Below are 27,714 nucleotides of genomic sequence, written 5' to 3' on the forward strand. Positions count from 1 at the left end.
TGGGAAGTAGGAGACCATTCAAAGTATATTCCATCTTTTCCAGAATAATACATGCAGACTGGACATTCAGTTGCTACTGGCGACTATATATATAAATATATGTATAAACAGTTTGGCTGCAAAAATGGTGAAAATAAGACTGCTACATTATACAGTATTTTGGATCTTGTTTTCTGTTTCCTTCTGAGTCTGTTTTTCTCTTGCAATATTTGCGGTAAAAACTTGGAATACAAAACGGTGGCCCTTGCTCACTCAGAAAGCCGATCTGTATCAGCTCATTTTTGTCAATAAAAAAAGAAGTCAATCACTATTGGAACGCAGCCTCTTCCGGCATAGCTGTACGCAGCTGGCCAGCACACTCAGAGTGTGGCTCAATATCCTCACTAATCAATAGGTTGTAAAATGCTGATTTCGGTGGATAAATTGTGAAGGATGAAAACATGTCTTCAAATAATTCACTGATCATTGGTGTCCTATTTACTTAGGGCAGAGCACTGACGATGAAGTCCTTGCCTACTTGAAATGCCAGAAGATGCAATTGATGCATCCCAAGTGTGGTCTGGCAGGCCCCTTGAAGAGTGGTAAATCCTATTATTCATTGGATTAGTAGTAGTAGTAGTTAACTCAGGTGGTTGACTCAGGTAGGGGTGACTTGGATATTGCCTTTACCATGGCAGAGCAAATCCTTCAAAAATGAGCATTGCCAGTGCATCCTTAACTTTTGTTAAAGAGCAGGCTCCTGAATGGGATCCTGCTATCCCAGATAAAGGCAGGAAAGCACTCTGGTGGCTTAAAAGTCTTGCTGGTCCAAAGGCAGTCCCCTGGCCACCCATCCTAAATACTGCTTACAAGATCCGACCCTGACATCTGAACCTAATGTTGAAGGCTCAGCACAAATGAGTCCTTAAACACTTGTCTAATCTCACATTAAAGGTAATGTGGGTGACATGGGAATGCTGTGATATGTGAAATCTCAGCAGGAAAATCTATCATGCTTTGGGCAACAATTCTACCTGCTGTCACATGGATGCAGACCTTCTTTAGATTATCTTTAGATTGTGTTTTTAATATTTGGTTGGAAGCTGCCCAGAGTGGCTGGGGAAACCCATCCAGATGGGCAGGTTATAAATAATAAGTTGTTGTTGTTGTTGTTGTTGTTGTTGTTGTTGTTGTTGTTGTTATCCAGTCAGGACCAGTCCCTTCCTGTTCCAACTTCCTAAGCCTTCTCTTACCTGTCACACACTGCAGAAGTCTAGGCTTACATTGTTTCTCTATAAGAATCAGTGTGTTCATAGACATGAGTATGTATATACCATTACAATATATGTCAGACTGGTGTCATTCCACAACCATAATGCTTTGTAAAATGGTGCTAGCTTCTTATTAAAATGTCACCACCCAGCAGAATGAAAATCTATTTTCATTCTTTGTGTCTGCTGTCCACAGTCTCTTTACCTTTGAAAACTTCATCCCCACTCTACGGATATCTCGGTTGCATCCTCTGTCTCACTAACTCTTGTATAAGTTCATTGCCCTGAACATGTCTAGAGATCTGTGGCAAGGTCATTCTGGACTGATTAGATGCATGTCATTTTAATTCCATAGACGAGTGTGCAGAGAAGCAACTGGAAGCCAGTCTGCCAAACACTAATGTCCAGGGGGAACGTGACATGCAATTAACTGGCACCAAACCATTCTGATGTGACATTGACATGAATTTTAAGATATGGTAAAAAGTTGCATCAGAAATGGCCCTGAGCATAATCTGGAAGCCACATGAGGCATTTCAAAGAGGGATGGAAATTAAGGGCTATATAGCTCATACACAGGTATTAAGTCAGCTTTTGCTGACCTACTGCCCTCCAAATGCTTTGGACTGCAACTCTGATCAGACCCAGACAGCATCATCCTCATATTCTAATAGAGAGTAATGTAACCAAAAAGGGTCTACTTGGAAAGAAAAAGGATATACTGTTACTTCAAAGTCTGGAAGTCAAAAATTAACCTTTTCTAATGTTACGAGTTTGTGGGTACCAGTTTGGGGTGGAGGAAGTAGGCTGTATGCAAAACCCTTCTAATTCCTGGATCCAGCACAGATTCAATTCCTGGAATAGCCAGGCCAGCCTGGGTAAAAGGTTACTAGGAGAACAGAGGAAAGGGGACTCTGTGCCAGAGAGTAAGTGGGTGGGGCCCCTGTCAATCACAGGTCCTGGTAGGGGAAGTGCTCCTAGAAACCTGGATTGCTTGGAGAATGAGGTGGCATGCAACAATACTTAATTTCATATTGCGGTAGAGTGTGTGTGTGTATCCCCTCCAGACTGGAGTTTTATTGTAGGTGTATTCAGCAACATGTTCTTGACACAGTAACAGTGCAACTCACCATGGGTTTATCAAAAGCAAGTCATGCCAGACAAATCTCATTTCATTTCTTTTTCTTTGATAAAGTTACAAGCTTGGTGGATCAGGGGAATGCTGTGGACGTTGTGTATCTTGATTTCAGAAAGGCTTTTGACAAAGTCCCCCATGATATTCTTGTGGAGAAGCTGTTAAAATATGGGCTGGGTGAGGTTACTGTTAGGTGGATTTGTAGCTGGTTGACTGATCTAACTCACCAATGGTTCCTCCTCCTCGTCCTCCTTATTATTTATTAAATTTATATACCTTATTTTATCTGAAGATCTTAGGGCAGTTCACAACATAAAAATACAATCTAAAAACACCAAATACATGATAAAAACAAGAACAAAAAACAAATTGACAACCGCTCCATGAATAAATAACTTATACATTGTCCACTAATAATGAGCCATATGTTGAGATATTACTGCAATTCTGTTACGTTATTTTTTGTGATGTACAGTTGACATAGACATATTTATTTGTATCATTTATTATTCTAATGATCACTGTTTATAAAACCCAACTAAATAGTTGTGTTTTTTTTTAAAAAAGTTACACTCTAAATACTCATTGGTATTATGGAGGCAGGCAGTGGGAATCAGATCTATCCAGCTTTCATATTTCATATTTAAACCATAGGGCACCAGGTATGCGACAGAATCATCAACAAGCCTTTTGTTGGTATGGAAAGCTGATTCTGGCAGCATATTATGCCTGAAACGGCAATGAGAGGTGATAGCTGGAGGCCTGGCAGCTTGGTGAGACAGCCTTGAGCAACCCAGACCCTTAGGAAAGCTGAGTGTGCAGCACATGCTTAGTTATAAATGTCAAAATGTGCCAGGAGAAAGCCTGTGGCAGATAGGCACTGAGGAAAGGGACATATGTTGGGGAGGGCAGCCAAGTTGTGTGGTAAGATTCCTTCAGCTTTATTTCTGGAGATGCATCTCATACATACCGTTGACAGCAGAGAACATGCAGTGCAGATGAAGAGTGGATAAAGTTCCATACTTAGTTTTTTCTTAGCCACTTTCAGGAAACAAACCTTCAGCATTTGCAAGCTTATTTAGTTGCAAAATTTATATGCTGCTGCTCCTCCTCTTCCGCCTTCCCACATCATTGGTTCCAGGTGGTTTCCAGATGAATTGAACCACACCATAGTACAATAAAAGTAAATGTATAGAGCACAATTGAAAACATCCTCAAGACAACAGGCAACACCCAAGACAACAACACCCAAGGTAGGATTCACCTAATGAACCCCATCATCAGAAGCCCTTCCCAGGGGCTTCCACTTGTTCAATGGGGTTTCCACCCTCTTCCCACCATTGCTTTCTTGGCAACATGGGTGCAAAAGTAAAATCAGTGGCATACTTTGGGTTACGTTCTGTTTATTTCCCCCTTTCTCCCTTCTCAGCCCAGTCTTATTTTTACCGTGCCTGGGACACCTCAGGGCAAAATAACAAAGGTATCTATGACTTAGTCATTATAGCTTATTTATGAATGGATGGATGCACATTATTTTGATTAGGAGGGAGTCAATTTTCAAGAGTTTTAAGAGATGCCCACCCTAGCATTGGCAATTCATCAAAATAAACTCTTGATGAGAAATTCTCATATCTAAATCGAGAAAATTAAGAGTAAGTTGTGTGTAGACGCAGACACAAACACAGAGATACGTCCATTTAATAACAAGTACACAGTATCAAAAAGTGGCTAAATAAAGGCATTCAAGTGGTTGATGGAAATATGTCACTGTCCATCTTGCAAGAGCTATGTTTAATGGCTGGATGGGAATGTAGGAAGGATGCACAGACCTGCCAGCCTCCAGGTGCTGCTCTGTCAAATCATTGTCTCCAGGCTGCCTTGGTTCACAGCTCTGCAGTCTTTGGCCATGACACGCTGCTGGTATGATTCAAATTTTCTAAAGGTGTCAGTCCCTGCTACTTAGTAAAGGTAAAGGGACCCCTGACCATTAGGTCCAGTTGTGACCGACTCTGGGGTTGCGGCGCTCATCTTGCTTTATGGGCCAAGGGAACCAGCGTACAGCTTCCGGGTCATGTGGCCAGCATGCCTAAGCCACTTCTGGAGAACCAGAGCAGCGCACGGAAACGCTGTTTACCTTCCCGCCGGAGCGGTACCTATTTATCTACTTGCACTTTGACGTGCTTTTGAACTGCTAGGTTGGCAGGAGCAGGGACCGAGCAACAGGAGCTCACCCCGTCGCGGGAATTCGAACCGTCGACCTTCTGATCGGCAAGTCCTAGGCTCTGCGCCCCCCGCCCCCTGCTACTTACTTATGCGCTAATGCAGAATTAAGGGACTCATGGCAGGGCAGTGCTTGTAGGAAATGCTCATTATTGTATTTCTTTAGCAGTTAAAATATTCCTTTTTTTATTATTGGACTTGTTTTTCCCACCAGGGCAGTAAAAATGGCACCATGTCACCACCATTTGCTATTTTTTTTAGCACCACCACTGTTGACTCAGGTTCATCTTGGGATCTAGATCCTTTTCATACCTGCTGCAGCCAAGCCAGGTCGCCCCCATCCTATGCTTGCTGCTTTTCATTCTTGGTCCCTGAATGCAGGACTTTACAGTTATCTCTTTTGAATTTTGCCCTGACTTCCTAATTTTCTTTGCGCAGCGAAGGATTTTCCCCTGCCTTCCATAGGAAAGCAATTCAAAGTTCAGTCCCCCAAACTTGTTGTTCAAGTGGTATAGTCTATGAACAATGTAATCATGCAACCTCCTGTTTGTATAGTCCAATTTTTATTATAAATAGCCCCTTTGCCTCATGATCTATCCTTATTTTGCTGCAATTATAGAAAGACCGAAAACCTCTTCAAATGGAAAAATGTAAAAAGTCAATAATGTTGTACTAGAGAACAATATTTCTGATTCTGGGTTTAGACAGACTTGAGAATGCTATCTTAAAAGAAAATCTAACAACTGGGTGTACAGATTTTCAACTTAACACGCCCCCATATATGTTTTCCTAAAAGTTTGTGACACATTGAGATTAGAAAAACCTGAAATTGTTATTAGCATGGGAAGCTATGGTGTGAATTGTAACCTGCCTGCTGTGTCGATAAATTGCCAGGCATAGCACCAACACCGACTATTCAAATTTGATGGAACTAATTTCGCATATCTTCATTTTTCAAATGTCAACTATCATGAAATATTAACCAATGCTAAACAGCGTTCTCAAGGCTCTTTGAGCTTAGTGTCTGCATTCAGATGCAGTCATTTCATTGCATCAGATTCAGATGCACGGAATTGCTTTTATTAGACCAATAAAGGGGTGGGGAACCTCTGGCCCATGGGCCTGATTTGGGCTCTTCATTTGGCCCCTCCCCCCAGCCCATTTTGGCCAAGCAGTGCACACCTGCTCTACAACTCACTTCCTAGAACATGTCATTAGACATTTCTATGCTTAATGCTCATATGTTTGGCTTGAATTTAGATTGTAAATCTGACTTCAGTCACTTCCTGCAGAAAAACAACTTCTTCAAATGACAATTCTTGCTAACAAGCCTTCTCACCACTTTCTTTTGATTCTGCCACTCTGGGGCACTATTTGAGGGAGTGGGGAGAACTAGCAGCTACTGCATGGAGCATAGAAATGAAGGGGGAAGCATGCAGAACGTTGTTTAACCTACCTGATTATCTCCTTGCCCTTATATCCCTGCCTGATCACTGAAGTCTTTGGAGGAGTCACTGTTAGTGATTCCCCCATGAATGGGATGCACAGCTCCTATACACATTGAGCAGCGTGTTTAGTATTATGTGGTCAATTTTATGGAACACCCTTCCATTGCGGTCAGACAAGCCCCTCCCTATAAACTTCCAATGCCTACTGAATACTTTTTTATTATTCCAATAGATTTTTAATTGAAGCTTGATCTTATAGTTCTATTTTTGGTACTGCATTTTTGTAAACAGCTTAGTAAATTGTTTAAATAAATAAAATAACATAACATAATGAATGCACATTTGTAGCACATGATAGCCTTGACTGCTGGAAAAGTATTAGTTAACATACATGTCCTAGCTATAGGCAGCTCTGAAACTGAAGGAAGGGTGCATTAAGGGAAAATGCAAATGGACAGGATTCTAGGGTGTTCCACTTAACACCCCCCCCCAGGTTGGGATTGCTCTTTGTGTAACCTAGAGCCTAGATCCAAATCTGGGGTTCTTAGACAGTCCTCTAGTATGACAAAGGGTTTGACAAAGTCAGTGATGGGGTATCACTGGATATTTGTGTGCATTCATGTTCCCTCTGATTTTCAGAAACGTGAAATACAAATTTTGTGATCTGTTATTTGAACTGGAATGTCAAGTTTGCACAGCGCCTATTAGAAATTTCCTGAAGAAAATATTTCATTTCGTATCAGAATGTGATGGTAGTGTTGCTATTATATTTATTTCACTTGAATGCCAGTTTCAATTTATTCCAGGCTTTCCTCATTGTAGTATGAGAAGTCTGCTAGCTCTTAATTTTCAGCAAATGGCTCACCATTGACAAGCCCCAGGCTAACATGTGAGCTGTGAGGCAGTGGTCAGAAAGAGCGCTACCACCCTGCCTTGAGTTCACCTGGGATTGCTTTTAATCATGTCCTTTACTATTTGCACATTTCTGCTAATTCATTTGACAGCTTATAGTCAATGCTTGAGGTGATGTGCTTGAGATGATATATTCCAGTGAATGACAGAAAAATGAGCCGTTTGTCAATCTAGACTTATTTCTGAGGAATTTTATATATCCACTTATTCAAGGTCTGAATTACAAACTCAGTAGGTCAAGAGGTTTAATCAGATTTGCACATGCGAAGATGAAGATGGAAATGAAAAGCTCATTTTTCTTTCCTACCAGAAAAAGAAAGAAAGAAAAGGTTATTCCATGGAGGCTGCAGCTTAGAACAGTCAGCTGGACTCTGTATATTACTGCCTCTCTTACCACATTTGCTCTTGAGAAGATGAACAGATCTGTTGTTTTTGGCTTCCTGATATACTAATGGGAAGTATTAGGGGAAACTATGTAGCTCAATTGTAGAGCACATGTTTGGCATGCAGGAAGTACAAGGTTTAATTTCTAGCATGAGTAGACGGTCCACTAGATATTGCATTTTTGGAATTTCAAAAAGCTTCTGATAAAGTCTCTCACCAAAGGACTGGGTGAGAGGAAAGAGACCCTTATGGATAAGTAACTCACAGAACAAGAAGTAGCAGAGAGTAGGAATAACTGGAGACTTTGCACAATAGATGGATGTAACAAATGGGATCTCCCAATGATCTGCTTCGGGACCAGTGCTTTTTAATATGTTCATAAATGATTTGGAGTCAGGGATAATCAGTGACATGGCCATGTTGGTTGGTGACAGACAATTATTCAGGCTAGTAAAAAACAAAAAGTGATTTCAAAGAACCCCCAAAAGATATTTCCAAACTGAGTGAAAAGGCAGCAAAATGGCAGATGCAGTTCACTGCAAGTGATTATGAAATGATGCACTTTGGAGCAAAAAATCCTACTGTCACTTCTATGTTAATGGGTTTGAACAGGCACCGACAGACCAGGAAAGAGATCTTGGGCTTAATGAAAATACTGACCTAGTCTGTTGCAGCTGTGATAAAGGAGAATCTCATGTTTGGGATTTTGTAAATAAAATTGATCCCTTTTGCATAATACTGGAACTTGAGGTCATCCAATGAAAGTGAACATTGGAAGATTCAGCACAGAAAAAAGGAAGGACTTCTTCAACTATAGTACAGTTAGCCTCTCATCCATGGAAATATCTGATGAAAATCTTGTATGAGCACCTTTCACAACTACACTATGACCAGTTTTCAAACTGTATTTTCAAAATGTAGGCTACGGGTAGAATCTAGAGAAACAAAACAAGCCCATCCTTATGTGAATATGTCTATGGGACTTCAGTATTCTGATTTCATTGAAAACAACATCCATGTTAATTCATTTGGCATGGCTTCTTCATTTAAAATTTTAAATCAGGATATACACATGCTACGAATGAAGTCTTCAGTTAGTCCAAGATACTGATAAAAATGGGGAAAATTGTAAAGAAATATTTTTTATTAAATCTGAAAATGCAGTAAACAGTGTTTCATTACAGACCAAAGTGAGAAATACAGATCAGCTAATGTTATACATCACAAACAACTTCAAGCCTTTTTCATATTGATCACTGGGTTTTGTTGTTGTAGATATCTTGTACGTTTGCAAGTCATACAGATATACTGGATTTTCACAACAGATCCCTGCAATACAAACTAGCTTTCTTTTTCTTTCTTTCTTTTTTACAATTTTGGCTCTCTTCTGTTCATTTTGGGGACATCTTAAACGCAAATATGCTTTAAAAAAAGAGAAAGAAATCAATTATATTTACATTTTAAAGGGCAATTCATTATCTTTCTCAATAGAATCCATTTTCAGAGATGACAGGTGCCAATATGTGAAAGGGAGGAAAGTCTCTGACCAGCAATGGCTGCTTTGTTTTCAAAAGTCCAATGGCTGCTTGTTGGCTCCATTCAACAAAATACTCAGGAGCTGAGTATATAAACCAGAATCATAATCTTAGTTGTCATTATGTAATCTTCAGAGCCGTAGGTATACATCCCTCTGGAGCTTAAACCTGCAAAAAGAAACAGAGATAGAAAAGTACACTCAAATTCACATGCTCGAGGCATTATTGATAAGAGCTGGTTTTAATGTGCTTAATAATCACCATGCTTTACTTTGCATGTTTCCCTCCACCCATCATTTTGATTATTTTTTTTCTTCAGGAGGATGAGGCCTAATACTATTAGTTGACTATGATGGCACTTTGAGAAGCACTGTTTCGTTGCTCTGTTTCATTCCACCATTGGTGAAAGACTTGCAACTGTACAGTTCAATGCATAAAGTATAAAGTACCTAGGACAGGCATAGGCAAACTCTGCCCTCCAGATGTTTTGGGACTACAACTCCCATCATCCCTGACCACTGGTTCTGTTAGCTGGGATCATGGGAGCTGTAGTCCCAAAACATCTGGAGGGCTGCGTTTGCCTATGCCTGACCTAGGACATTCAACCCACAAACCAGTTAATATTTTGTGTTTGGATTTCAGTCAAGGAAAGCAGTGGGGCAATTAGATTATTCTGAACTCTTGACTTAATTATATTACAAGGGAAGCCCACACCCCTTAAGCTGGAAATGTATATCACTTTGCTTACAGCATGCTTGCCAGGTGTTGAAGTATTTGGGGCCCTCATGTTTATTCAGCTGTGTAGGTACCTGGATTTCTGCCCCAAAGTCTTGTCCTGATGGTACCATTCAATAGAACAACACCAGCTTTGCAACCTAACTCTACCCATATGAAACTGCTCACCCACCAAAGTCTTTGGAGGGTCTGTGGTCGGGTTACTTGAAATGGGTCATCATGCCTCCTGCCTGGAGGGAACGAGCCCTTGCAACTGACTTTCTCAAGATGCACATTTCATAACTTCTATTTACTTTTCCTAGTGGATGGCCATGTACTGCCCCCAGGCCTTCTATGATAGTGGAGTTGGTTTTCAGAGTCCCTGATGCTGTATTTTTTTTTAAAAAAAACCTTTTAATGCACTATTATTTATTTAATTAGACCATTTGCATCTGCCCTTCATCCAAATATTTTAATGCGGGAAGTAGCAGAAATCCATACAAAGTGAGATTGCTGCTTTGAATTTGAATTTTGTAATGTGCCTCTCGTTCTTTTACTTACATTTTATACTTGCATTTTAACTTTAGTGAGCCACTTTGGTGGTTCTTTGGCTGAAAAGCCACCCAGAAATAAACTTTGGCATGACATGACATTGATGTGCAGTGGAGAATGACGGCTAAGCTCCCAGCCCTGGTAACGTATTATCTCCTTATTCCAGCGCTCTGTGCATTCTGATTCCCTATGCGGAGGCAGAACCAGCCATCAGTACCAGACTACTAGAGCTGGTTTAAAATAACAACTATTTAAGAATCATTGGAGGGCAGGGAGGACGTGGAGAGGACATCTGGATTTGCCCCCATGCTTTGCACCATATCCTGCCCCTGCCCCAAATCCCCTTAAGGCCCTCTTCAGTAGCTTTTGTTGAAACATGTACTGATTAGTACAGTGATGTACCCTACCTAAAGCTCCGTGTAAGGGTGTTCCTTCACCTCAATGAACTAAGCTCTCATCTCACTTCTGTACACTCTTTCCATTTCTTCTGCTTTTTATCTTTCTAGTATCAATCTTGAAATCATCCATTTTCTATCTCTTGTTTCTTGCCCCTTTTGCACAGAATTGCCCTCTAGTCTCCATGTTCATGTTATTCCATCTTTATCTTTTGCAATACCCTCTCATTGTTTCTCCTTTCGCCTCCCTTTTGTTTCCTTTCCAGTTGAACGATTCCCAGTTCCCACAGTTCACACATGCCTGTTGATAAATTGATGGCCACAAGCAGTGCTTTTTTGGGGGGGGGACGGGATGCATACCCCTAAACATTTTGTAAATCTAAGTTTGGTCTCAATATGAGTAGAAAAATGAGAGTACCCCCTAAACATTTTTTTAGCACTGGCCGCAGGTGTGAATAGGTCATGAGATTTTTTTCAGTTCAGTTAGTTCACAGGTGCAGGTGCCTATAATTGTGTGGGGGGGAGGAAACCAACCCCTTGTTTTGCATAGGAATAGGCAGACTGTTTCTTCATCCCTCCATCTCCCCTCCCCTTCAGTTAAAATAAATAACTGGGAGCCTGTGGGCAGAGACATTGGCTGTTTAAACCTATACACAGTCCTCAGTATATTTTAGGAACCTTTAAAATAGTAAATAACGAGGATTATTATGCTGAAGAGTTTAATTTCAACCCGACCCAGTAACTGATTTCCACACAGCTGCAGCCTCCACTTAAATCAGCAAGCCGCAGATCCGCAGCCCCCTGAAAATTCTGCTGCATTTCCCCCCTCATGTTAATTGGTTTTCCTTTTTCCCAACCAGGCACGTAAGAGACTGTTCCCAGGTTTACCTGGTACCATAATATCAAGTTAGTGTCAAAGGTCTATCCAGCTTTAGTTCTTCCCAGCAGTCAAGGGACCACAGCAACAGTGTTGGGGAAGGGGGGGGGGTGAGGTAACTCACTGGACATGGTTGGAATCCTAATTTCCTCACTGCTGCTCCCTTCCCCTCCATCGCTCACAGTTCTTATTTCTACGAGATAATCTTCTTCGAAAGGTACCAGCAGCTCAGCGGATGTACTGTTTGTCTCCAATATATGAGTGGTGCTTTGTCGGTTTTGCCTATACAGAATCTAAATATAAAACAAGAGAAGGGCAGGACCTGTCATATTATTGCCGCTTGCTTTTGTTAAGGCTTCTCCGCATGGTGGGTTGTGTTCTCAAACATTTCTGCAGCGTATTTTCAAGCACCCTGTGGGCACATTCAGGAAAAACACAGACCGCTCCACTTGCTTACAAGAAATCCCTATGGAGATTCCCCATGTGGAATCTGAAGAGGTGCACGGATATGTTCACAATGCCTCCCTGTCTTTCATGCAGCGACACATCTTCAACCTTATAATCCAGCACTTCTCGCTGTGTTCCTTGGAGCTTCTGGGGTTCCTTAAAGCAGCCCAAGGGGTTCCACAATGTAAAAAGTTGCCGTTGTGGACACATTTGCATAATGTGTGATTTCCATTGAACTGTAGCCATGAGAGTTAAATGCACTTATTTCCTTCCTGCTCAGAGCTTTCCAATGGCTAAATCAGTAGCAGCCAGATGGGCTGTGTGGGCAGAGCAAATCTGCTTACCTGGTTTGCCAATGCTACACCAATCTGATGCTCTCCACCACTTCATCCCTCTTAGTAACTGGCAGTGGAGTGCAGTGTTGAGAAGTCAGGTAAGCAATGCAGCTTTGCCTGCACCATTTGCTACTGGGTTAAGTGCGCTGCTCAAGCCCTTGTCACAGGAATTCCTTGCCTCCTTGTAAGTGCCTTCCATTGGAGCCAACTCCTAGGGGCCAAGGTCCCTTTGAACCCACCCACAAAATGTTTCAGGGGGCACCCCTCCCCCAAAGTTAATGGCCATTGTCATTCAAATGGTGTGTGTGATCAATGGTGTGTGTGATCATCTTGTGATCAATTATGTGGGGTAGGGCTTACCTTCCCCCCAAATAATATTTCATTCAAGCTGGCACCAGCTCAGCTAAATACATATATTTCAAGGGGCCAGATACATGAATACTATTTGCAAAGTAGTAGAGATTTGTTATTGCCCCATGTCAGAAAGAATGGGGGAACCAGTTCTTTGATAATGGCACCATTTTTATGTTGTGATTAAGAATTAAAGAAGGCAGGCACAAAGTCAACCTATCTATTGATCTCACGATCTCACAGCTGACCTGTAGAGAGGGATGTGGTGACAGACCATTTCTCAGTTGCCTAGCTGACAATTCCATTTTATGGAAGGTGGAATAAACAACAAGGGGGTGATCTCTCTTGGACCTGGTCCTCACCAACAGGGAGAAACTGATTGACAAAGTGGAACTACTTTGAAACTTTTGGAGGAAGTGATCATGTCTTCTTGGGTTTCATTATATCTGTGGTTCTCAAACTTCTTTCCTGTGGGCCACACTTTCAGAATAAAAATTTGTTTGGGACACACCATTTTTTTTATGGATAAGAAATATATTGGAAAACCAAAAGAAACAACTCCAACAGTGCTTGATTTATAATGCAGAACATCACTACTTTGTAATATAATTGGACATCCAGAAAGTATAAAACATGAATCATTCCCAAAATAGAATTATAACCAAATCTCTTACATATGTACCTTAAGTATGTATACAAACTCAATGAGAGATGTGAGCTTGTAGTATCACTTGATGCTCTTTCTCTCATTTTGAAAAGGTTTCTATCCATATTCTACAAATAAAAACAAATTTATACTATACTAGACTTAAATGTTTAAATGTTTCTTTGATTATCTTGAATCTTCCAACCGCACTTGCCATCCTCTCCTGACACACTACACCCTTTGAAAAGCACTGCATTATACAGAGGCAAGGGAAAGCTGAGTGAAGTCGGACATGCATTCTGGACTTTAAGAAGGCTGATTTCAAAAATCTTAATGGAACTACTGGGTGAGATTTCTTGGTCAGAAATACTGAAAGAGAAGAAAGTCCAAAATGATGAGTGTTTCTTAAAGCTGAACTATTGAGAGCAGAAATGCAGGCAATTCCAACAAGAAAAACGGGAGGCATCTGTGTCTGCATAAGGAGTTTACAGATAAGCTGAGATTTAAGAAGGACATGTATAAGAGATGGAAGAAAGGGGAATCATGAAGGAATAGTATACATGAGTAGCCAACAGCTGCAGGGAGAAGGTCAGGTGGGCCAAAACTCAGAATGTGCTCAGTGTTGCAAGAGAGGTTAAAAATAATATTAAAAGGTTTATCCAGCTATGTTTGAAACAAGAGGGAACAACAAGCAAGGAGTAGATCCTCTGCATGGAGAAGATGGAGAAATGTTAATGGGTGACAGAGAGAAGGTGGAACTGCTCAACACCTACTTTGCCTCTTCATCCAAAAGGAAAGCAATGCCCAACCTGGTGATAACAGAATAAACGGTGCAAGGAGGAAGCTGCAGCCCAAGATTTGAAAAGAGGTAGTAAGGGAACACGTATCTACCTTAAATGAATTTGCAGATGACACCAAACCGGGGGGGGGGGGGGAGTTAATGCCACAGAATACAGAATCGGAATTCAGTATGAACTTAACATATGGGAGAACTGGGCTCAAACTAACAAAATTAATTTCGGTAGGGAAAAATGCAAGATTCTAAACTTAGGCAGGAAGAACCAGCTGCACAAGATGAAAGACACCTGACTTACTGAAAAGGATCTAGGGGTCTTAGTAGACCATTAACTTAAAAGAGTAGACAGTGTGATGCAGCAAAAAAAGCTAATGCTATTATAGGTTGCATCAACAGAAGTATAGTTTTTGTGTCAAGGGAAGTAATAATACCACTCTATTCTGCCATGGTCAAAGCACATATGGAATAGTGTGTCCAATTTGGGGTGCTACAATTTAAGAATATGGACAAGCTGGAACATGTGTAGAGGAGGGCAATCAAGATGATCAAGCATTGAAAACCAAACTTAGGAGAAATTGTTAAGGAAGTTGGGTATCTTTTGTCTGGGAAAGAGGAGATATGATAGCCATCTTCAAAAACCTAAAGGGCTGTCACATGGAAGATGGAGCAAGCTTGTTTCTTCTGCTCCAGAGGGTAGGACCTGAACCAATGGTTTCAAGTTACAAGAAAGAAGACTAGACATCAGGATGAACTTTCTGACAGTAATAACAGTGGAATAGACTCTCTTGTGAGGCTGTGGACTCTCTTTCCTTAGAGGTTTTTAAGTAGCGGTTGGATGGTCATGTGCCATGGATGCTTTAGTTGAGATTCTTGCATTGTAGGGGTTTGATTACATGACTCTCAGGGTCCCTTCGAACTCTACAATTCTATGATTCTATTGGGTTAGGCAATGCTAGCAGATGCTACCACAAAGGCTTAAGCCATGTTGGATGGAGAAACAGCTGAAGGTATGAAGTAGGTGGCATGGAGGGAGTTACTTTGATAATCTGCAGGTGATCATTAGACCATGTCTTAGGCATGGTTGAACCTGATGTGCAAAGCGAGCCTATAACCAGTCCATCTAGTTCAAGAGAGGAGGCAGAGATAGAAACTATACCCTTCCTTATTCCCTCCCTTTCCATAGTACATCTTCACATGGCAACTGCAGGTGATAGTCATGTATCAGAGACAGAGAAATTGGTCAGATGTTTCCTCAGCACACTCTGCTCAGATCATGCATAGGGATAACAAGAATAAAGGGATCACTTCCCTTCTTATATTTGATGGCTCTCAACCCAGTTTGACTAACATGACTAACAAGATAAAGAGTCTCGTGATAAAGATCCTGTTATTTTGAACTGATTTTCTTATCTGATTCTCTTATAGACTGCTCTTAATCCATTTAGGATCATAGCATAATCATAGCATAATGTAGGTTCATAATACAATACATAATGCAATAATGCAATAATATAAAATACCATCCATAAAACCACGGACTACTAAACTTTAGTTAAAATCAGGAATTTACAACTCCTCTTGTGTTTTCTTGGGAAACCCATCCAGATGGGTGGGGTATAAATAATGATGATGATGATGATGATGATGATGATGATGATGATGTTGCCAAGTTCTCATTGCAACCTTAGATGGCAGAGTGGGGTGCATATGTATTTTCTTCATACATACAAACAAACAAACAAAACCCAAAACCCCAAAAAACCTATATATGTAGAGAACTAGATTCTCAGGGGAAAGGGTTCTAGCCTACCTTTACTATTCTAGTTTTCTACATGGAGCAGTGGTGGATTAAACCCGCAATCTGGAGAACTGGTACAGCCTCAAAGATTCACCGCAATGAAACCTATGTCTTCGACTGATGTGACTGATGACATAGGATATCTATCTGATCTTCGATGTATAGATGTGATGATGAAGAACAGCCTTTTGGTTCTTAATTTAAATTGTGGTGAGTAATCTCCTTTGTGGTTAAAGCCTCTGCATATACCATAGTCTTTGGAATGATATTTTCCATTTCAAAAATAACAACATTTGTGGCAGCATGATTTGCGTAAGACTCATTGACATTTTGTATTTGCGTTCACCACTTATGTCTCATGTGAAAACAGTTTTCTGCACTGACTACAGAGTCACTTATCTAAATTCTCTGGGATCTCAGGATAGTCCACTTTTATTATCTGAGTGCCCATCAAACATGGCACATGCTCTGTACTTGAATACATTTCACTTAAAAAGCTGATGAAGGAATATAATTGCTTTTTAGATCCAAATAAAAAATAGCAATATTTTACTTAAAATACAACCACTCACAGGAGTTCCTATGTTTAACATACTTACTTTGTAGCCTAGTACTTCAGACTCATTTTCCATAGTTTTCACATGCTCCCAGTTCAAGCATATCTTTGAATTTGTCAGTTTCCAGGCAATGTTGGCTGGGCGTTGACTTGGGGCTTTAATAAAAGATAAGGACAATATGCATCATTTCCAGACAGAAGCTGCACAAACTGTTAACATGAAAAGTACTCAGATATGACTGATTCAAACTCAAAGTAACTATTTAAAGACTCTTATTGCAATCGCCTTTCCTATGTGAAGCAAATTCTATTCATAACAGGCGGGGAAGAACAGAACCAACTGAGCAAAAAACTATTAACAAATTACATTATTAATAGAGCCCACAATCTGGTTAGCTGTATGCTTTTGCACCCAGATGCTGGGAAGATATTTCATTAAAAGTGCCACAGTTATTCCACAATCATTGGCCTGGAACGTACCATGTAGCTCAAACCAGCTAGGGAATGTGATGCTTGCCACACTCACCAAAAACATTTGACTCATAAAACCCCGCAAGTGGCAATATGTTATGATGTGCTTCCCCGTCCTGGGAATTGTATAGTGAAATAAATGCCAACCCTCATATACCTATGTGGCATAGCTGTCAACGTTTCCCTTCTTTTTAAGGAGGAGGAGTCTGGATTTGATATCCCGCTTTATCACTACCCGAAGGAGTTTCAAAGCGGCTAACATTCTCCTTTCCCTTCCTCCCCCACAACAAACACTCTGTGAGGTGAGTGGGACTGAGAGACTTCAGAGAAGTTTGACTAACCCAAGGTCACCCAGCAGCTGCATGTGGAGGAGCGGAGATGCGAACCCGGTTCCCCAGATTACGAGTCTACCGCTCTTAACCACTACACCACACTGGCTCTCTTCCCTTATTCCGAATAGGATTCCTTGCAAGAAAAGGGAAAAGTTGACAGCTATGCTATATGGGTACCCTTTCTTTTTCTGTACAGTGTCCCTGGTTGATTTTCAGGGGTAGCGTATGTGGAGGGAGGGAAGGTGGTTACCCCCATAGGTATATGGAGGTTGTCATCTTTTTCTCAAGGAATGCCTTTTAGAAAGAACAGATAAGAGGAGTCAATTAAACCACCTCACTAAAAAAATAAAAAGGGGGGGGGGGGAGAGAAAGCAAGCTCGAACAAATCATGCCTGGAAAGGTTGTACGCATGTGATCTAAACTGCATGTCCATGTTTCAATCTGAGCATAATTGGTGGGCTATAAAGCATGCAGGCTTGCTACAAATTGTGGAGGAAACCAAAATCTTCTCCCATCTCTAGTGAACAGAAGTGCCTGTTGTGGGTGGGCGCAGGGCAGGGTTGTTGGTTTTCAGGGAAAACTAGTAGGGTGGTAGGGACAGTGGAGGCATCTGGAACAGATGATTTGAAGCCAGGAACTCTTCTTCAGGTCAGACTTCAACAGAGATGGAGAGGGGCTTGTTTAGTCCTTTGAGCACCCGTTGCTCATTTCCAGGCCTGATTCTGGTAAAAAAAAAAAATCCCTCAAGCTTTGAATGCCCTGTGTGTGCCATTTCTTGGGGTCTTGGTTCAAGAGGTACCGAGACTAGATTCTTACTGGGTAGCCACTGCCAACCAGTGAAATATATTATCTACAGTACATGCCTGCGTAAGTGGAAAGGCATAAATATATCTTACTCCATAAATATTTATTTCACAAAGATAGTTGGAAAATTCTAGACATATTTCTTAGCTCTGATCTGATTTTATTTAAAAAGACACAGAAGAGTTTTGATGAGAAACAACTAAGCAAATGATTAAAGGTAATTGAAACAGTTTCTTTTTGTTCATATAAAGACTGACCACAAGTTCACAGCTGGAAAAAAATATACAAAGTATAACCAGATTTCTTACTATCTCCAAAGTTATATGGTGCACATTCCCACACATCATAGTTCTGTGAAGTAGGAAGATAGAACTGTGTGGAAGGATACTTATTTGAGCCTTCTATAGCTGGCATTTAAGCCAATCACAAGCTTCCCTCAAGATGCCTGGTTTTATTTCATTAAGTCCTCTTCAGAAATTTCCCTCCATCCATTCCAGCTCCACCCTCCCAACTTCCTTGCATTTGGTGGAGGGCCTGCCCACCTATATGCATTCAGGTGTTCTCCATGTAATTTGGAATCCAAATTGCGCAGATGAACCTTAATTGTGTATTCAGCTAGAGGTGTGTAGGTTCTCCCTGCTGAATATGCAATTCAAAAAACAGGAAGAAGATCAGACTGCATGGAGATTAGCAGATGGTCCACATTGTCCCATTCCCACACAACTCTCCCATCAATGCATCCATGAACATGTGAGGATATAGTTCTTTCTGGAGAGGACTATATTACATTCTACTATGTTATACTGAACTTAACTATCCAATAGAAGGATTGTGATGCAACAGATGACCTTGTTAATGAGTCTTCTGCAATTTCAGGTACCATCTTGTATGAGAGGTACACTTCATATACCTGTGAAAGACTAACAGCACAATCCTATGCATGCTTCCTAAAAAGCAAGTCCTGCTGTGTTCAGTAGGCTGATTTACTAGCAAGTGTGTTTAGGATGCAGTTTAAAAATATAAAGCTAGAAAAGGTGAAATCGAAACAATCCATAGTTCACTTTACTATGCAAGTTAGTCCACAAGTAAAATCCATTAGTTGTGTTGTTGTTGTTGTTGTTGTTAAAAGTTTGATGTTTTTTGGTCTGATTCTCACTTCCATGGCCTTACTAAAATGCAATGGGTTGCATCTGGGAGTGAGAATATAATAATAATAAATGTAAAAATCACAATTTCTTGCCCTTTCCTGATGTCAAATTCAGTTTCCTGAGGTGGCCATCTCATTCTGCCCAATGATAGGGCTGGGCCAGGGACGAGGGTATCACCTCCCACACTGTTCCAGAGTATCCTCCAACCCCACAGAACAGTTTTTCTGGACATACAGGGGGCTGCAGGGGGAAGAAAGAATCAATGAAAAATCACTTATACCCCCTACTTTCCTCTGTTGAAGCACCCTAGAAGCAGCATTTGCTCATGGAGACTCTGAATCCCACCCATTTTATGGATTTGTTGTTTCCCCCCATTTTTATGATACTTCCTCCACCCAAATTCTATATTCTCTTCTATCACTGAGTGTAAGATATGGAAAGTGTTTGAAGTCCTCATCCCGTCCACTCCCTCTTTGATGTGCACTATGCAGAAGAGTGTTTATAAGGATTCTGCATGCATTAAAAATGAATAACCACAAAACACCCTTTACCTGTGCATTAGTGGCCACCTCTCCATACGTAACCTAAAAAGGAGAAAGAGTTAAACGAAAAAGGGCAAGGTGATGTTCCAGTTAATTAAAAGGTATTACTGGGGACTCACTATTTCTCATAAGCCCAAGGTGATTTTGAATGAGAAGGATGAATAGTAGGCTCATCAAATCAATGGAAGATAGGTGGAGAACATTGAGATATTTTCACAGAGGACTATGAACACCATTCCAGCTCTCATGCATTTCCAATGATGCTTAATCAAAGAGGGAAACTGAGGGAATATTTACACCATATTCTAATTTTTCCTCTGGAATTTTAAGGTATGTCAGTTTAGACTCCTCACAATACATCACAGTTCAATTGTGATGTGATTCTTCTTGGCTGCTAGGATATTCTCTTTCCACACTATTTTGAAGTTACAGGTTGTACCAGGCTTTTGTCTGGCACTACTGGGAGAAACTGAAAACAGATATATACTCATTAAACCCCATAAAAACAATCCAGCATTCAGGTGCACAAAGGCCTATTGAAATGAATGAGTGTGGAACACTTCTAACCCTTTGATGAACTATAGAATTTCTGCAGTAGTGCTATAATGAAGCAGCCACGCTCGTTGAGCCAAAATGTTATTTTCCTCCATTTTTAACAATGGAAAGGAAGAACAAACAAAAGGACCATCTCATATCCTCACCCTTTTCTTTTTCCTGCTATTCTTAAGGTGCTGAAATTTCTAATGTTACATGCACCTTGTTCAACTGAAGGTTAGTAGAAATTCCAGCTGTAAATGTGATCAAGCCTTCAAAATGACAAAAGGAGTATTTCCCAAACAAGTAACAAAATCCATCAAATGATACACATACTAGATCATGGGTAGGCAACTTAAGGCCTGTCGGCTGGATGCGGCCCAATCACCTTCTCAATCCGGCCCATGGACGGCCCGGGAATCAGCGTGTTTTTACAGGAGTAGAATGTGTCCTTTTATTTAAAATGCATCTCTAGGTTATTTGTGGGGCCTGCCTGGTGTTTTTATATGAGCAGAATGTGTGCTTTTATTTAAAATGCATCTCTGGGTTATTTGTGGGGCATAGGAATTCGTTCATATTTTTTTTTTCAAAATATAGTCCAGCCCACCACATGGTCTGAGGGACGGTGGACAGGCCCATGGCTGAAAAAGGTTGCTGACCCCTATACTAGATTCTATTAAAAGGATTGGACTTAATTCATTGATTTAGAACTGCTTACTGTTAGCAGAGGTGGATTTAGAAGAGCACGACCAGTTTGGTCACACTGGGTGCTGAGCATTGGGGGGCACAACAGAGGATGCTGCAATTATTATTGAGAATGGAGCATGAGAAGCAGGGTGTGTGTGCCGAATGTTGGTGTTGTATTATGAGACCCCCTAGTTTGCTGCTGCTATTAAGTGCACATATCTTCCATGCAGGAATTTTGTAACACAAGGTAGCCCTCAATAAGAGTTGAGCAAGAGAAGAATGGAAGAGTATTCTGGCCCATGCTTTCGAAAAGTACAGCTCATGATACAATCAGTCCCCCACCTCCCCAGAGGTGCATCTGTAGAGAGCTTTTGCAATAATTCCTGTAGAGAAACTGCAGACCTGTGGCAACTCATTTCCTAGACAGGAGCTGTTGAAAATTAGTCCAAGACTCGAAACAGACAGAGGTGCCTGCCATTTCCATCTGAGTTGGTTGTCTCCTAATCCAAGATGTTGCTTTCTTAGGGGTTGCCTTGCACAGCTGCCTGTACTACCAGGAAGGAAGGGTAGCACTTGGACAGCAAAGAAATATGGTGGGCTGGGCACTTCATGGTGACCCACATTAATCCCTTTGAAATTTTGTAAATTGCGTGGTTTACTTCATGTGGTGAAGTGAACTGACTGGTGTACTGCTTGCGATTATTGCTTTAATCGTGTTGGGAAAGCTGGGTGCCCAATCAGTCTCTGAATGAAGGGGAGGACTTTTCATTTAGTAACACACAGACATATTTCCAATACCCATGCAGTACTTAAGCACTGCATTTTTTTTAAAAAAGGTGGCAACTTTATCAGTTATTGTAGTTCAGCATCCAATATCATCACTTCCTTTTGAAATATAGGACAGACATACTAGTTGTGGAACTTTATGATGCTTTTCTACTAGGCAACGTTGTGCTGCAGCAGGTTACTGTGAGTCAAGTGCACTTGTGCTTTTTTTAAAAAGTCATTGGCTGTTTAAGATACTCACGTGCTTTTTTGGTAGTGACGTTAACTGGGACACTGGATGGTCCAGTCCCAGCTGTGTTGAAAGCCCTCACTGTGGCAAAATACATTGTATTGGCCCTGAGGCTGGTGATATTTTTGGCCGTGATGTTGCCGTTGACTCTGACTTTGCCAGTTGCAGAATCCTTTGAGTCGTCCGTCCAGTACAAGACCTAAAGTTTAAGAGCAAGGGTTCATTGCTTTTTCTCCAATTACAACCTTGATTGGAAAGAAGACAAGTAGACAAGTAATGCTTCAAGAGGGACAGCTGATTTTGTAATTGAAGCTGTCAGGATATAAAAGCAGGCATGAATATTTATAGCATTTCTTGCATCCTGAATACAAACCAGGGGGGAAAAAACCTACACATAAACAAATTAGGACTCCTTTGCTTTTATAGCTATCCAAAGGGGAAACTTTGATAAGGTGAGTAATGCTTAAGAGCTTGTCGATCTATAATTAAACCATGAAGGAAAAAGGAAAAAGAAATGAAATGAAAGAGGATTCCTAGAGAGATCTTAATTATTATGTTTCTTGCCCATGTAGTTACAATTCAATAACTATTGACTTAGGCCTCCCTTTGAGCTCTAACAGTTGTTTGATGTGGAAGAGCATGTGCTTTCTGAACTAGACCATCCACTCTGAGGTTCAGCAGCAAATGTAGTTACAGTGGCACCATCCCCACACAAGAGGAGGTTTCAGCAGGCTTGGGAACATAGGAAGCTGCCTTATACTGAGTGAGACCCTGACAGCAGCTCTCCAGAACTTTAGACAAGAATACCTCCCAATCCTACCTGGAGATGCCAGGGATTGAACTTGGGACCTCCTGCATGGAGAGCCCATTCACTACTACAGTGGTACCTCGGGTTACATATGCTTCCGGTTACAGACTCCACAAACCCAGAAATAGTGCTTCAGGTTAAGAACTTTGCTTCAGGATAAGAACAGAAATTGGACCTTTTGGGCCCTTTTTGTGTGCGAAGTCAAGGTTTGCAAAACTGCAAACTATCTTTCCACAAACCCTGCAGAACAGCTCCCCCCGCCTTGGGATGGGGGGAATGGGGATACAAGTGAGAGGGTAATAATTCCATGAGTGCTACGACAACATTGGGTGCAACCCATAGCTATTAAAAGCTATTAAAGGAAGGAATCTAAGAAAGAAAATTGTTTATCTGGTTTGAGATAATAGAATGCACAGACAGTGCAATTTGCTACCTCCCATTGCCAATCTGTAAGCTGCCCTCCAGTGAATCATGGAATATTTAAAGGTAAAGGTAAAGGGACCTCTGACCATTAGGTCCAGTCATGGCTGACTCTGGGGTTGCGGTGCTCATCTCGCTTTATTGGCCGAGGGAGCCGCCGTACATCTTCCGGGTCATGTGGCCAGCATGACTAAGCTGCTTCTGGTCTGGCAAAACCAGAGCAGCACACGGAAATGCCGTTTACCTTCCCACTGGAGTGGTACCTATTTATCTACTTGCACTTTGACATGCTTTTGAACTGCTAGGTTGGCAGGAGCAGGGACCAAGCAACAGGGGCTCACCCTGTCGCGGGGATTCGAATCACCGACCTTCTGATCGGCAAGTCCTAGGCTCTGTGGTTTAACCCACCGCACCACCCGCGTCCCCATGGAAATTTACAGAGATTCTAATTGCACAGGGTGAGTTTGTCTAAAAAACAACAACCCCAGAATCTTATTCAAAGTTGAAAGGAGATCAGTCTGTCTGCAAATAACCACATGCAAGGCATTGGACTAGAGGATATGTACACAAAAGCAGGAGAGGTTGAGGTTGAAAAGTTGTGTTGCAAGAATGCTGATGCTCAGGAGGCAGGAAACCCGAAAGGCTATTAATGAAATAGCAGAGAAGATGGTGTGTTGGAAAGGAGGAGTCAAATAATGGGATAAAACGATCTTGAAAATCTGGAAAATGACAGTTAAAAGTGGAGCTTGATCAGAGAGGGACAAGAAAGAATGGACGTGAAATGTTGGCATACAGCAAGTGAACAGAAAAGGTTACAGTAGAACCTAGGGAACTGTGGGGCAAAAATAAAAAGGAACAGAAGGGTAAGGTAGTATATATCTATAGATGAATGAACCAGCTATATTTGACTACAAAAATCTAATATGAAGTGTCCCACCTCATAGCCAAGAACCCTTCCAGTATGTCTGTTCCACACAACAGGATTCCAAGAGACTTCTATTTCTGAGGCTGAGAAACTTTGTACAATGGTTCCAGTTGGTGCTATCTGTGGCTCTGGGAGAGCAATAGTGGCACAGAAAACACACATTTTAGAGACCACAATGTAATACCAAGTTGTTATAATGAAAACTAAACAGAAGGGGTTATAAATCTGCAGAAATCATGAAAAGACTGATCTCTCACAACTAAAGACTTCCTGTGGCAACCAACTTCTTATGATGTAGTGAATTTAGCTATTGAACCACCATGACATTATTGCACAGCAATGCATCCATGCTGCTGTCTAGGATGTGATGTCAAACGCTTCACAATATGGTTCGGATATCAGTTACACCAAAGTAAGAAGACCCAACAATGTCATAAAGGGTAAGTAAGACATGGATGATTTTGCTTACCGTCTTCTCCAGAGTACACAATATATATTGGGCTCATTGTGCCTACTCCTTCATGATTGAAGACTCCCACTTTCACTTCAAAAGGGAATAAGGGTGTGATGCTTTCATTTCTATAGATGTATTTGGATGCCTCCACTGAGGCAACCACTGCCTTTGTCCAGCTTGCAGAGCCCAGAGGCCGGAACATAATAATGTAGCCAAAACCTTCCCCGTATTGTAGTTCCTCAGGAACTGACTGCAAGAGGCATAAAAATCAATCAATAACCACTTGCAAGCACTGTATATGCTGTTTTAATTGAATCTTCTCTCTATCAGTATATTTTAGTTGTATTGATTTGGTTGACTGTGCTTCCAAGAAGATAATAATGTTTGCTCCATCAGTCAATGTAATATTGAAAATAACAATAAAAATAAATCAATTGAGGCAATCAATTTAGAAACAAAAGACCTAATCAGCAGCATTAAAAGCATGCGCTACATTTTAAAAATTAGACTCATTTCATTATCATCTTAGTTGGCTTTTGATTTTCCACCATCCTACACACACTTTGGAGTGCTGAATTGCTAATTTTTAAAGAATTACAACAGAATGGAAGTGAATATTGCTATATAAGTGTACACCAACTTGGTGCATGCAACTTTGGGCCATGCTACATGAGGCACACTAGATTCATGAATGGACCTCCTGGTATTCTATTTTACTAAAAGAAGAAGAGTTTGGATTTGATATCCCGCTTTATCACTACCTGAAGGAGTCTCAAAGCGGCTAACAATCTCCTTTCCCTTCCTCCCCCACAACAAACACTCTGTGAGGTGAGTGGGGCTGAGAGACTTCAGAGAAGTGTGACTGGCCCAAGGTCACCCAGCAGCTGCATGTAGAGGAGCGGAGACGCGAACCTGGTTCCCCAGATTACGAGACTACCGCTCTTAAGCACTACACCACACTGGCTCCCATGAGAATGCAGTCCAAATTGGCAGGTCTGGGAAAAGGGTTAATCATTTTCCCATTGCCATTTCCCAGATCATAGTGCCCCGAGATTTGCATGTAAGTTTAGTGTGTGTCACCAGAACATAACCAGTATTTTTATTTTTTTTGTAGTTTCAACATTCTATAGTTTCAACATTGCCATGTTTCTATCTGTAAGTATGGCCAAAGCAATATTTCTCTTAATAAACCAAATGGACAAAATATGCACTGGTGACTATGTTGATATTATTTTCATGAGGGCGTCCTTTTCCTTATACATACTTTATGGAAAAAGAAACATTGGTGGAATATTGGAGCCATTAAGGCTTCACCTGTGCTTTTTAGTAAAACATCATAACCATAATCACTTCAAAGGAACCACTGCTTCAAAGGTAGAGGAAGGACATTAAAAGCCAAGTAAGTTGGTGAATCCTGAAATAAATTAGAGGAACTAATCATCTTTAGGGTTCATATAGACACTGCGGAATACAAAGGTATGTTCATGGGGATCAATATACAATGATACAGTAAAGCACTGAGATTGGATTATCACAGTAAGAAAGTACCAATACTATGCCATTGAGAATTGGATATGGATGGAAGTAGCTAAATGCATAGATAGAATGTTTTGTTTTTAATTGCTTTTAGCATTCACTGCTTACCCTTGTGACAAGAAGTGGGTATACAGCAGTAATATTGATTTATTTACTGGACATACCAGAAAAGTAATCACACCTTTGTGGTTTTTTGCCACTGTTCTTTGTTCAGACTTGCAATATATAGCGGTGATTGATATTAGAGAAACAGGAAATGTGCATATCTATCATCTGCCCATCTACCTAATGTCTCATACTACTTGCTGGATTATTTAATTTTGGGGAGATGCTCCCGTAATATTGAAATTATCCTGGCTGGTTGATCAATTAATCTCAGTAAAGCAGAATTGTGGTGTTCTGTTTTGCAAAATAAAAACTCAAGTGTTAAAATCCAGTTAATGTGCAGCATTTTTGAAACTTGCATGTGCTCTGAGTCACTTTTCTAGCATAAAGCATTTAGAGAAATATGATAAAAGAAATGCTGCAGTGTACTCTGGGAAATACATTTTTTTAAAAACCCATAATTTATAATGTGGCACAATTTTTCAGTATTCATATTCCTTTAAACCTAAAGGTACAAAGTTACTGAATGCTAAAGAGAGAGGTCTTTTTTGTCATTTCTGGAAATCTTTCTGAGACCCCAAAAGTCCATCTTCCTGCCTAAGCTCTTTTCCTTTCTCTCCCTAATAAGTCAAAATACTCTCTTTGTTCCTGGTCTCTTTTTCGGGAGTGATGCACAGAAAGCAACTGTCAGTTGTCAAGTCAATGGGAATAAAGGACTAGCACATTTTACATGTTCCCTGTCACATGCTGACAGAGAAACATTTTCTCTCAGAAGGTGGGGTGTAATGCAGCTGTTTGTTAAAAGAACACAGCTCAAATGATGCACTGGACTCTTGCCATACCCATCTTTGTAAAGTAAATTCCGAGAGTGAGGGCAGCATAAGTGAACTACGAACAGAAAAAGTTTGTCACTTTATTTGTGCCAACTTACACATTTTGCAATGAAGAGTGTTCTTTTTCTTTAACTTTGGGGGGAAATACTTGCAGAAAGAACCTCTTAGGTTGGAAACTCAAATATTTATCATCTCCTTTTACTATATTTAGTGTAGTCAATTTTCTGGCTTAAAAAACTTGACATAAGGAGAGCCCTACTGAATCACCCCAGAGGTATGCCTAGGCCACCATCCTATTTCAGAAGCAATCAGAGGCTTATGATGTTCCCATAGCCAGAACATGATGGCTACAGGACTCTCCTGTCTTGTGTTCCCCAGCAACTGGTATTCACACACAAACCATGAGCATGACTAGTAGCCACTGGTGATCCTCGCCTCAGTTAATTTGGTTAAATCCCCTTTTAAAGCCATCCATGTTGATCATCTTGCCATTTTGAAATCTATAGTTTACTTATGTGCCGTTTGAAGAAGTACTTTCATTTGTCTATACAGAAAATCTCCCACCATTCAAACTTACGTGATAAATTGTGTCCTCCTCCCAGACAGCACAGGTTGTGGTGAGATCATCAAGACTGACCTCACTGCTGTTGTGGGTGGGAGCGATTGGATAGCCACAACAACCCGATTGGTGGTACCTCGGTTGCTGGGGTAATTCTGGCCAATGGGATCGTTTCATGCATCAACCGAGG

The 27,714-nt window shown here is 40.9% G+C and overlaps 1 protein-coding gene across 8 annotated transcripts in view; it reads right to left on the reverse strand.

The window, feature by feature from the left end:
* Nucleotides 1–8,471: 8,471 nt before the first annotated feature.
* Nucleotides 8,472–27,714, reverse strand: part of LOC308471562 (contactin-6-like) — a 196,329-nt gene continuing 177,086 nt past the window's right edge. For 5 of the 8 annotated variants that reach the window (XM_080995672.1, XM_080995671.1, XM_080995673.1 and 2 more), the window contains 6 exons: nucleotides 24,507–24,741; nucleotides 24,050–24,165; nucleotides 21,897–22,083; nucleotides 16,395–16,507; nucleotides 11,547–11,715; nucleotides 8,472–9,052 (listed from right to left, as the gene is read on the reverse strand). In XM_080995672.1, coding sequence (XP_080851798.1) covers nucleotides 8,961–9,052; nucleotides 11,547–11,715; nucleotides 16,395–16,507; nucleotides 21,897–22,083; nucleotides 24,050–24,165; nucleotides 24,507–24,741 — 912 coding nt within the window. In that variant the 3' untranslated portion in view covers nucleotides 8,472–8,960. Of the gene's footprint in view, nucleotides 9,053–11,546; nucleotides 11,716–16,394; nucleotides 16,508–19,657; nucleotides 19,691–21,896; nucleotides 22,084–24,049; nucleotides 24,166–24,506; nucleotides 24,742–27,714 lie in introns of those variants that run through there. The other 3 variants (XM_080995675.1, XR_013982996.1, XM_080995677.1) reach the window with 3 other exon arrangements.

The sequence above is a fragment of the Podarcis pityusensis genome, assembly GCF_964106645.2.
Source record: "Podarcis pityusensis genome assembly, chromosome: 2".
NCBI lineage: Eukaryota > Metazoa > Chordata > Lepidosauria > Squamata > Lacertidae > Podarcis > Podarcis pityusensis.